Here is a 10,927-nt window from a genome sequence, read left to right as displayed (position 1 = left end):
CCCATTGGAACCCCCCGTCCGTTGGCCTCGTGCAGCAGCAGCCGTTGAAGGGGGTTGGCATGGCAGGGGGTGGTGGGAGGCCGTGCTGCCCCCAACAAGCCCTGCTGGGGGTGGTGGCCATCGTGGCAGTGGTGGCGGAGGCACAACAGGGCGCTCCGGGAGCAGGTAGAGAGGGGTCTGAAGGCACAGCCCCAACCCAGAGGGGCACAAGGGATGCGGGGGGGCAGAGGGATGGGGGCACCTCGTGGGAAGGACCTTCAGCACTGACAGCCATGGGGTGGGGAAGGGTCCATCTGCGATCCCCCAGCACGGTGCTGGAGGGGCTGCCTTGAGCCCACAGAAGCCTCAGCACCCACCTGGTGAAGCCATCGTGTCACCACCATCCCACTGAGCCCTGGGGAGGCGGGGAGCAGGCAGCAGGATCCTGCCAGGACAGAGCAAACAGCAGCACGGTTGGATTTCTATCTGTAATATTCTTCATCCTTTTTCCCTACAGCAAGAGCTGCACCTGAGGAAGAGCAACTTTCCGTTGGCTTTTTTCAGAAGAATGTGGTCTATGGCAACGACCAGCGCGCAGGTAAACCTGCCTGACTGCACAAACACAGCGCGAGGCCTCAGGAGGCTCCTGGGGTGGCACTGAGGTACCATGAGCATTCAGTAAAGCACTCCAGAACACCGCCCTGATGGCACGCAGCGATGGGAAGGGCTGAGCTGGGCAGTGAGTGCATCTTCTGGTGCTGCAGGGGAAGCAGTGATGTCTAAATGAGGGATGAACCCTCAGTGCCCCAAATGCTGCTCTGGGTTCGGCCCTCGGTCAGCTCCCAGCTCCTGGGGATGGTTCCTTTCTGCTGCCTCAATCCTAACACAAGAAACAAAATCGGCCTCCAGCTCTGTGCGCTCCCAAAGTATTTCGTGGTTTCATTCAATATAAACATCCCTCATTCTCTCTTCATTCTTACTTTGCTTCATCCTCTCACTTTGCAGAAAATGTTTACGTTAAGGTGTTCACCAACAGCCCAACCCTGGTGTGTATGGATTTGACTCTTTCTCAAGATGAAGTAATAGATCCCAGGTACTCGTGGACCGGCCCAGATGGGAGGAATTTAGAAGGTGAGGAGCTCAGCGCTGCCCACACGGCGTTTCCACTCTTCTCCCACTGCCTGAGCCGCTGTTTCCATGCTCAGGTGTGGAAACGGCCCCTGGGGGGGGGCTGGGAATCGGGGAAGCTGGGGCAGGAAACCCACACACCTCCCCTTGCGAGGGGAAAAGCTGAGCACAAATGGCTGGGTAGAGGCTGCTGCACCCAAAATCACATTTTCCTTCTTCCTACTGATGCCGCTCTGTACAGCGGGGCCGAAGCGTCGCACAGCCCTTGGGTTGGTCCCCCAAATTCTGGCCTTGAAATACGTTTCCTTTCTCTCTCTGAAATGCTCGGGATGAAGGGAAACATCGCCCCAAGTCCCAGCTCTCCAATTCAGCCCATTTCAGACTAAAAGAACCCAGAGTGCCGCAGAACAGCACCACAAACCTCCTCCTCTTTGGCTGCGATGGATGAGCGCAGCACAGGATGCCAAGCATCCCCACCCATCTCAGCCCTCCTGCTTCCATCCTAGGGCAAGGATATGCGAACCTCACAAGCTCTGGGGAGCTGGTGCTGCTGGGCTTCCAGGAGTCCATGTCTGGAGCCTACAAGTGTGTGCTTTCCCACAGAATCATAGAAACCTCAACACAAAAAGAAGTAGCTGTGACCAACACCTACAGGTTCATGGTGTACGGTAAGGTGGCAAGCTGATGCACTCAGCCCTTGTGGTTCTTTGGGTTTGTGGCAGGCCTGTGGATTTCAAAGCTTGGTGAGTGGAGTGCTAACATCCTATCCCTGTATGTATTCATACATTAAATAACCGCCACCAGGAATATATGGCAACTTCAAGAGTAAAATGCAAAGCTCCGTCCTCCACGAGAACCAACCCACCTACACAGCATCTGCAAACCAGGACTGTATGCCTGTGATCCTGAGCAGCTCCAGCACTGCTCAGGGTGTCCCCACCCCACAGAACCACAGCACCCAACCTCACCTCGTCCCCATCCACCCCACGACACCACAGATGTGAAGGGAAGGGGGGCACCGGGCTGCGCCCCGCTCACCTCCTGTTTCTGGCAGCATACAGGGAAGCCAACCAAGTGTACCAGGTCTCGGTCCGTTTCACTTCGAAGGGATGCGAGCTGGCAGCCAACACACTGTTCGTGGAGGAGCTGAAGAGGATCCTGGAGGATCTCATCTCCGAGCTGATGAGCCGCGTGGAGCAGCTCTCGCACCGCTGCCATTCCCTCGAGGTTCCCCACCGGGGCTCCCCGAGCGAACTCTTCATCACTTTTCAGGGTAATGGAGGAGCGATGGTTTCAGGCACCGAGCACCGCGCCGTCACCCCCCGGGCCCCCACGAGGCCGCTGCCCTCCGCAGCCGCTGCGTTTTCCCTTCCCAGCCCACAGATGGAGCCAGAACGCAGCGGCGGCGCTCGGAGCGCGCAGAGCAAAGCGGAGCTCCAAAACCCCGAAGCCCCCAGGAGAATTCAGCCCGGTGCCACCCCCGACCCCCCGGCACATCTCATCTCATCTCCCCATCGCAGCTCCCGATCCCGGCGGCACAAATCGGTCCCGCTATGGGGCAGCACCGCCGCTCTCCCTTTCCGAAACCAACACCCAGCAAACGGGGAGCTTTTCCCAAAGCTCTGCTGGGCAGCGACGGAGAGGAGGAGAAATCCCCGTCCTTCACACGCGAGAGGGAAAACGAGGGGGGCGAGAGGGCGGGGGGATCACAGCAAACACCGAAGAAGGCGGCGCGGATTCCGTTTGTCGGTGTTTGTCCTGGAACAAACCCGAAGATGCGGGCAGGGCATCGGCTGCAGGGGATCCCCAAAGGAACCCCCGTGGCCACGCTTCTCTCCCCACGCAGTGAATCCCTTTGCTCCGGGATGGGAAGATCTCTGCAGCCGCCTTCCTCAGGACTGCGAGGGCACCGCGAACCACAGAGCTCAGCAGGTTCTGTGCCATCCCCCCCTGCACCCCAAACCCCCGCCCTCTGCCCTGCGGTGGGGACACCCAGCAGCCCCAGCACTGATGGCATTAATCCAATGGCAGCTGATGGAGGCTTGGATAATTAAATTCCAGATGGGAATTTGCTTTTAAAAGGTCAGACTGATGCATTAAATACAAATAATTAAGAAAGATGTTATGTCAACCAGCTAAACACAAGGAATTGAATACAAGCATTTATACCAGCAGACTTCAGTTCTCTACACCAAATCCCAGACCTATGATTCTGTAAATGGGACACGATGTGGAGCAGCTGATTTTGGAGCCTGGTTAACACTGACAGCAGCACACACCACCCAGCACACCCCCACCAGCCCTGATTTCCCCCTCCATGAAGTCTTCACTCATGTTTTTAACCCCAAACCAGCGGGCACTTCTCTTAATTTCTCCAATGTTTCTGTGTTTCAGGCAAGAGAGCGAATAGGAGAGTTTTTCAGGAAGCAGACTTACGCTCTGAAGCACCAATTTCAGACCATCCCTGCCATCCATTACGTGGAGGGCAGCTTCTCCGTGACCCCCATCGACAGCTGCCGCCCAGGATTTGGGAGGAACGCCGTCGCCCACCGGAGCTGTGCCGGCTGCTGCGGTAACGGGGCACCCATGGGGTCACGTTGCTGCCATCAGAGGGTGCTCAGCCCATGGGTGGCATCAGAATTCAGGCGGGTTCCCATTCAGCTTCGATGGGCTCTGCTCTCTTTGCAGTGGTGTGCAGCCCTGGGACGTACAGCCCGGACAGCGCTGGCAGCTGCAGGCTGTGTGTGAGGCACCGCGCTGCGCGGTACGGAGCCAAGTCCTGCCCATGAATGTGGCACAGAACACAGAAACAGGAGGTGTGAAAGCATCGTCGGCCTCCTGACGGCCTCTTCGTGCTGAGCTCCTGGTCCTGGAACTCCACACGCGGTTTTTGAGCAGCGGCCGAGCTCCTCTGCTCGCAGCCCTCCTGCATTCCCTGCATTCAGGCATAAAATGGGGTGTTTGTTCGGGGTGAAGCAATCGCTGTGTGTCACAGAGCTGCTGCTGCTCCCTGGGCTGATCCCAAACACCGCGCTGCGTCTGGGGGCACGGAGGGGTCCTGGCAGCAGAGCAGGACGGGGTCGTGTGTGCTGGAATGCGAAGTTCCTCAGGTGTGAAGCACCAAATCCTCGCCGTTTAGGAACACAAACGCGTTTCTCTTGGTTTTCCCCTTTTCTTTACATCCTGAAGGTTTTGTTCTGCCCGGCGCAGGGCTGGGTGGTTCCTTGGGAAACCACTGCTGATGCTGTGGGGCCTTCAGCACTGTGCATCCGCCAACCGTGGGGAGGGGCTCTGAGATGGGCCTTAATGAGTTCGGCCCTAACGAGCTCTGCAATGCAGGTGGGAGATGAAGAACGCTGCCCTTATGGCTCAGCCTTTCTGTCAGGAAGGAGCGGCGCAGCAGAGGGAAGGAGGGAGAGTGGACATCCAGGGAGGGACGGATGGAGGTTCCTGAGCCTTCTCCACTAGGTGCTGCTGCATCCTCTCCTCCTCCATCCAAGTACGGGAGGCACAGCCCCACTCACTGCACGGCAGCTGTGAGCTCCTGGGATCGGCAGCGGGTCGAGATAAGAGCTTCCAAAGCACTGAGATAACCAGGGAGCTCAGCTCAGCAGAGATTTGCTCCTGCTCGCTTTGGAAGGCGAGCTGCTGTATCTGCAATCGATTGTTTTGCTCATTAAGCAGCATTAGGACAGATTCGACTCCAGTGCTTTCAGTCCATCCCCAGCAGTGCTGCCTTCCCTCCCATCCCACGCAGCGCGGAGCTCCAGCAGCCGTTCATCAGAGCTGCCGCCCTCCCGTCTGCCCCTCGACCTCCCCAGGGGGCACAGAGTTGCCCCCAGCCCCTTCTGCTCCCCGCTGTGGCACAGCTGAGGTCCCACCACGCGCAGGGCAGCGGCCCCAGCTCAGAGCACGGAGCTCTGTGCCGTCAGCCTGGCTCTGCGCTGCGCCAACCCACACAGATGAGCGGCTCCTTCTGGGTGACCGCCGCGTCCCGCAGCACCCAGAAATCCCTCCGTGGGTATTCATCCAAAAACCAACCAGATTCCGCCCTGTTCAGCTTATCCGTGCTGACAGCCGGGCAGCAGAAGGCTGTGTGGGCACAGACCGTGCTCAGAGCTTTTCGGAATCATCGCTTATGAAGTGCTGATGGATAAGATGTGCATCTGAACAGCCCGTGGGGTGGCTGCTCCCACAGCCAACTGGACCCCAATGCTGCCTGGGGGGACGCAGCAGAAGGGCTCTGCTCCCTGCACTCCTCTTTGCCAGCAGAGGAATGTCGCAGCCATCAGCTGTTAGGTGAAGAAGCAGCAGGGGCGCACTGAGCACCATTCAGTGCTCACCACCCTCTCCTCCAACCCCTTTTAAAGCAGTGGGGTTGGAACAAAATCCCGCAGCAGTTTAGCCTTAAGACACTGGAAAAGTGAATCAAACCTTTTGGCTTTGGAGGAGTCTGTGCCATCAGACCAGTGCAGAACACAGCGCACACCTACAGGACGGAACCTTTTCTCTTCCACAACCTCAACAGCTCCCAAAGGGGGTGCCAGCCCCCCCAGGCTCTCCTGAAACCCGGCCTGGGGTGAGGATGGGGCAGCCCTGATGGCAAACAGACAGATGGATGTGAGCTGCAGGAAGATGACGGAGGCTCCATCACTGCCACCAGCTGGGGCAGCCTGACCAAAACCTCCCCATGTCCCCGCAGAAAGGCTCCAGAATCCTCCTGAAACCCTCCCCAAAAATCCCCTCCAGAACTTCCCCTAAAATCTCCCTCCCAAAATCTCCCCATAATCCTCTCCAAATCCGCTCCAAATCTTCCCCAAATTCTACCCAAATCTCCCCAAAACCTCCCAGGAATCTCCCCAATTCACCCCCAGCGTTCTCCCCAGAGCTCTGCCCAAATCCTCCCCCAAATCACCCCCAGACCTCCCCAGACCTCCCCCCTGGCCCCGCAGTGCTCTCAGCCCGCTGCCTGCCTGCGTTTTCCTCTCAGCCCCGTCCCCATAAGGGCAGCACGGCAGGATTAACGCCTCCTTTGCAGGCAGCGAATCGCCGCGAGTCGCTGTTGGCAGCGGTGCCACCGTAAATGGGTTTTTTTTGTGTTGAAAATAAATAAATATGATCCTCTGGAGCTGGTGGGCTGCTGGCAAAGCGTGCGTCGGCCTTCATCGCTGCGTAACCGCCGCCATCCGTTCTAATTAGTGATAAATATTTTGTATAATTGTGGAAATTAAACAATTAGACATCCTTCCTTTCCTCTGCTAAATCGAATCGCCGCGAGGCTCAGGACGTGGCCTGGGGCTGGCAGTGGTGCACAGACCCAAAGGGATTTGCTTCACCATCCCACACAGCACCCCTGCAAACACGGCACCCCCAACCCTGGGACAGGAGCTGGGGTTATTAGCAGCACCGCTAACGAAGGGCTGCACTGCGGCCACAGCCTCAGAAGCCCATCATGGAGATGTGGGGGTTCCAGCCGTGCTGCTCCCTCTGCCATCACCGATCCCGGCTGGTAAATCCACAGCATGGCCAGAAACAAATCACCCAAAACTCAGTGTTGCAGGGGGCTGGGAGGACCCGTCCCCATCCCCGCTACCCCCACCCCAATAGCAGCCAGGGCAGGAAGGAGGTGGGAGCATTGGGACGGGGGCTGGGGGACGCTGCAGGGGGCAGCACCGCTAGGGCAGGTGCTAGAGACCCCCCCCCAGCGGGCAGCCCGGTGCTACGCAGCCTCCCGGGGGGCACCAGCGGGAGCGGGGGGGAAGGGGGGGGCTGCAATCTGTTCGTGGGGCGGCTGCCATCTGCTCGGGGCTGGGGGCAGCCGGGTGAGGGGGTGGCTGAGGTCCTGCAAGCGGGATCTGTCGCTCTGCGTTAGGTCTGGGATTGCTCACCTCCCGGTGCCCCTCCTCGGCACAGTGCAGGGGACCTCACAGGGAGAATGGGGACAGCTCGTCCCTGAGCCCTGCGCCACACCGTGGCCCTGCTCTGGTGCAGCGGGGACGGGTGGGCAGGGAGCTGTGCAGCAGCCACGAGAACGGGGCACGGCGCGGTGACCTGAGCCGGCAGGGCTCATTAATTCCATGCCAAGGTTGGGTTACCTGCAAGCTTGGGTGTCCTGTTTCTGAGAGCCTCACGCAGCAGCAGAGCCCTGCAGGCGTGAGAGAGATGCGGGCACCTTCATCTCCTCCTCGTGGCCCGGGGGGGGGGTCACTGGGGGTCCCCGACGCGAGCAGCACTGGTGTGAGGCGCGACCACCACCGTCTCCAAAGTAAAAGCCAATTTATTGTCGTATAAAGTAAGAACATAAAAGGTCCCTTAAACAAAACACTCCTCGGGAGATGGTGCCCCGGGGGCTCGGTTCGGTTCCCCCCACCCCTGTGCTCCACCACGGGGAGGGGGCAGAGGGCCGGGCCGAGGATGTTTGTGCGCTGGGGCTGTGCTGGGGGTGTAGGCACTTGTGGAGGGCACGGGCTCCCCACAGCCCCATCCGTAGGCACCGGGCACCGGAGGGATGGAGGGGGCCCGAGCCCCGCCGGCCCCAGATGTGCAGGGCGGGCGCTGCCGGAGGTGTTGGAGCAGCTTTGGTTGGTGCTCTCAGTGAGTTAAGGCAGTTGAGCTTCAGTTGGTTTTAAAAAGGACAAAATCAGAGACAGGAGCCGGAGGGGCAGGCGTGGGCTGCCTTCACCCCGAGGTTCCGTGTGGACGCTGCGTGCCCCATCCCTGACGCCGACCCCAGGAGCCCAATACAGAGTGTCAGAAAGGGACATGTGGGGCCGAGGGGACGTCCGGGCTCCTGGCAGCGGTGCAGGGAGTGGGAGGAGGCGGAGGAGCGGCGGCCTCGGCCCCATCCCAGCGCTGTCACAGTGAGCGGTCGCAGCCGTGAGTCCTTGAGAGAGAGCGGAGCTGCAGTGGGGTGCAGCGCCCCAAAGCACCGACCCCGTGTGTCCTCGGACCCCCATCAGCACCCACCGCCCTCAGCACGGAGCACAGCCCGGGGGCTCTGATCCATTTTCGCTGTAACACTCAGAGGGGGAGGTCCCCACTTCACCCTGCTGCCCATCTCAAGGTGAGGGCAGCGACGAGGCGGCAGCTCCAGCTCAGGAAATGGGAGCTGGCGCCGTTCCCCACCGCAGCGTCCCTCCACCCCCGTCCATTCGTCCCATAGGGCTGCACCCCCCTGCCCCGCAGCTCCAGGAACATCCCCAGGGCAGCAGAGGGTAAACCGGAGGGGTTTAAAACACCGACGTCGTTAACGCCCCGGGGAAGGCTGCAAAGAAAATCGAACAGTTTCGCACCGAGTCCCGACGCCCGGAGCGGCGCCGCGTGGCGGGGGCTCAGCTCTCCCCGCTCGCTCTGCGCCCATTGCCGGCAACCAATAACTGAGAACCGACCGTCGCTCCCCACCACGGCCGTGTCCCCAGGAATGCCACGACGACGTCCCGCCGCCCCCGGCCCCGCTCACACCACAGTGCTGATGGTGGACGACTCCTCCGAGTGCCGCTGCTTGCTGGGCAGCGATTTGAGGTACTCCAAGTGCCGCCGCGCGTCCTCCTGGTTCTGGCGCACGTAGTACACCAGGTAGGAGATCACCATGGCGAACCAGCCGAACATGGTGACCAGCATGGCAATGTCCGTCGTCTTTTTGTACACGTTGCAGAAGTCCGTGTCGGCGATCACCTGCAGGAAGGCTTTGCCCACGTGCTCCTCCTGCAGCGCCGAGTCGCAGACGATGCCGGCGGAGGAGCCGGCCGTCAGATCCACGGCGCGGATCAGCTCCTGCAGCCGGCAGTCGCACAGCCAGGGGTTGTTGGAGAGGTTCACCTTGGCCTTCATGTTGCTGAGGACGTCCTTGCTGAGCGACACCAGCCTGTTGGAGGACAGGTCCAGAGAGCGCAGGCGGTCGGCCAGCCCGCGGAACGCCCCGCTCTCGACGGCGGCGATGGCGTTGTGGGACAGATCCAGCTCCAGCAGCAGCGGCAGATCCCGGAAGGCGTCGCGGGGCAGGAAGGGGATGCGATTGGAGTCCAGGTAGAGCTTGTTGGTGTCGTTGGGGATGTCCTTGGGGACCTCGGTCAGCCGCGCGTTGCTGCAGCGGAAGGTCTTCAGCCCCTCCTCCTCCGAGGGGTAGCAGCCCCTGGGGAAGGCGGCGGCGCGCAGGCAGGATGCCAGCAGGACGCCCTGCACGAGCAGCCACATGGCTGTGGGGCGCAGGACGGAGGGCTTCTGACGCCGACACGGTGCCGCAGCGGCTCCGTCACGCAGCCACCGGCCCCTCGGCTCTCACCCGCTGCGCTTTGGGCTGAAGGAGGCACATCTGGGACGGGGACACCAGAGGGACAGCGTCAGGCTGAGGCGCCCGGGGGCACCGCGCCCGCCCGCTGCTCCAAACCGCGGGATGGGGACGGGGTCAAGCAGCGCGGCTCGCCGGTCTCCCCACCACCAGCGGCAGCGCACGGGGCTCCTGCGCAGCGGGATTAGTTCCCGAGGGGCTGAGCCACCGCACGTCTCCTGTGCAGCAGCTGGGCTGTAACAAACGGCCACGGCTCGGGCTGAGCCGGAGGCGGGGGTGAGATCCCCGCCAAGGTCACCGGCAGTGCGAGCTGCCTGAAGCCAGCGCATCCTGCAGAGCTCCGGGCGAGCTGCAGGCAGGGCCCAGGGGAGAGCCGGCAGCCAGCAGGTTCCCCAGCAGCGCGGGGCCGACGGAGGCTGGATGCCGGCTCAGGGGCTGCGCTTCCCAGCGCTGCCAGGGCGGATGTGGGCACGTGCCACGTTTTCTATGGGGCGTTTGATTCGAGGGCGCCGGCGCAGGCGGGTGGCTCTGCTGTCCCCCTGCACGGTGCCACACCGGCCCCAGGGCCGGCTGCCCACACCACCCCGTAACCATGGTCCCCATCCAGCCCTTTATTCCGGAGGGGAAAAACGTCAGCAGGAAAGAAACAAAAAACAGAAAAAGGAAATTCACAGGAGCCGAGCGCTTAGCAAGTTCCCAGGGTGGTGGCAGCAGATAAGGCCACGTCTGAGAGCATGAGCTGCTCAGCTTTTCCCTCCACAGGTCCCAGCACGCTGAGGGGCAGCAGCACGATGGAGGCAGGATGCAAGAACCTTGTGAGCATCCCACAATCGGGGACAGTGGCGTGAAAGGGCAGCCTGGCAGCAGAGCTCCGCTGTGAGAGCCCTGCGCAGCGCCACCAGCACAGGCAGCCCCGGGGTGCAGATGTCCCATGTCCTTCTCCCCACCTGTGGAAGCTGCTCTTTAGGGCTGGGGTCCTAAGCCCCCGGCAGAGCCATCCCGGGGTGCTGTTGGAGTTACGGGGGGAGGCTGCCAGGCCTGGCATGAGGCACGGACACAGCTCTCTCTGCTCGCTGCTCGGTGCAGTAACTCGGTGCAGCTGCACCAAGACGCCCCAAGGTCGCGCCTGCACGGAGCCGACCCGAGAAGCCCACTGCAGGTGGATCCTCGCAGGGAGCAGAGCTCGGAGTAGCCGGAGGGCAACGGCAGCGCCAGCCCCACACCGGCACCACCGCACGGACGGGGAACCGTCCCCCCAGGTCTGCTAGAAGTAACTCGGGTGTTGAGCCCGGGGCTGGGAACGGCTGAAACCGATCCAAACGAGCCGGGATCGGTGATCCGGAAAGGGGGAGCCCCGTCCGCAGGAGCCGGGCGCTGGGGAACCCCCGTGGGCGGGATGCGGCTCTCGAAGATCCCACGGGGGGGGGTCAAGGGGCTCCTGCTGCGGCACTCCGGACCGCGCACAGCACGAGGGCAACTCCTGCCCAACCGCGGGGACCCCGGGAACTGCAGCGAAGGGGTCGGGGCTCTGGG

General features: G+C 61.6%; 2 protein-coding genes across 4 annotated transcripts; one reads left to right on the top strand and one right to left on the bottom strand.

Moving 5' to 3' along the window:
• The first annotated feature begins 56 nt into the window (after positions 1-56).
• On the top strand, positions 57-4,078 carry ZPBP2 (zona pellucida binding protein 2). 3 transcript variants are annotated; one of them, XM_042813032.1, is made up of 8 exons: positions 57-165; positions 497-577; positions 985-1,110; positions 1,614-1,775; positions 2,162-2,380; positions 2,954-3,039; positions 3,502-3,679; positions 3,796-4,078. In XM_042813032.1, the coding sequence occupies exons 1-8, from the start codon at positions 60-62 to the stop codon at positions 3,894-3,896; spliced, it is 1,059 nt and encodes a 352-aa protein (XP_042668966.1). In that variant the 5' UTR covers positions 57-59; the 3' UTR covers positions 3,897-4,078. The 3 variants fall into 3 exon arrangements, with proteins under 3 accessions (XP_042668966.1, XP_042668965.1, XP_042668964.1); XM_042813031.1 differs by having other exon boundaries at positions 3,502-3,929; XM_042813030.1 differs by lacking the exons at positions 3,502-3,679; positions 3,796-4,078 and having other exon boundaries at positions 2,484-3,030.
• A 4,223-nt stretch (positions 4,079-8,301) lies between these two features.
• On the bottom strand, positions 8,302-9,327 carry LOC122157399 (leucine-rich repeat-containing protein 3B-like; the record flags this gene model as incomplete). The annotated part of the gene is made up of 1 exon (XM_042813033.1): positions 8,302-9,327. A coding segment is annotated over one exon (765 nt), but the record flags the coding sequence as incomplete, so codon positions are not given.
• Positions 9,328-10,927: the final 1,600 nt, after the last annotated feature.

Source organism: Centrocercus urophasianus, unplaced genomic scaffold (genome assembly GCF_019232065.1).
Source record: "Centrocercus urophasianus isolate 14NV4802_14NV808 unplaced genomic scaffold, USGS_Curo_1.0 seq_1342, whole genome shotgun sequence".
Classification (NCBI taxonomy): Eukaryota; Metazoa; Chordata; class Aves; order Galliformes; family Phasianidae; genus Centrocercus; species Centrocercus urophasianus.
Note: the sequence above shows the minus strand (reverse complement) of the source record. Positions and strands in the feature narration are given on the sequence as shown.

Excerpts from the sequence above, each read along its gene's own strand:
- ZPBP2 (XM_042813030.1), top strand. The coding sequence starts at position 60 with ATGGCAGGGGGTGGTGGGAGGCCGTGCTGCCCCCAACAAGCCCTGCTG. Across the intron at positions 166-496 it reads ACAGGGCGCTCCGGGAGCAG|CAAGAGCTGCACCTGAGGAA; the intron begins GTAGAGAGGGGT and ends TTTTCCCTACAG. Across the intron at positions 1,111-1,613 it reads AGATGGGAGGAATTTAGAAG|GGCAAGGATATGCGAACCTC; the intron begins GTGAGGAGCTCA and ends CTTCCATCCTAG.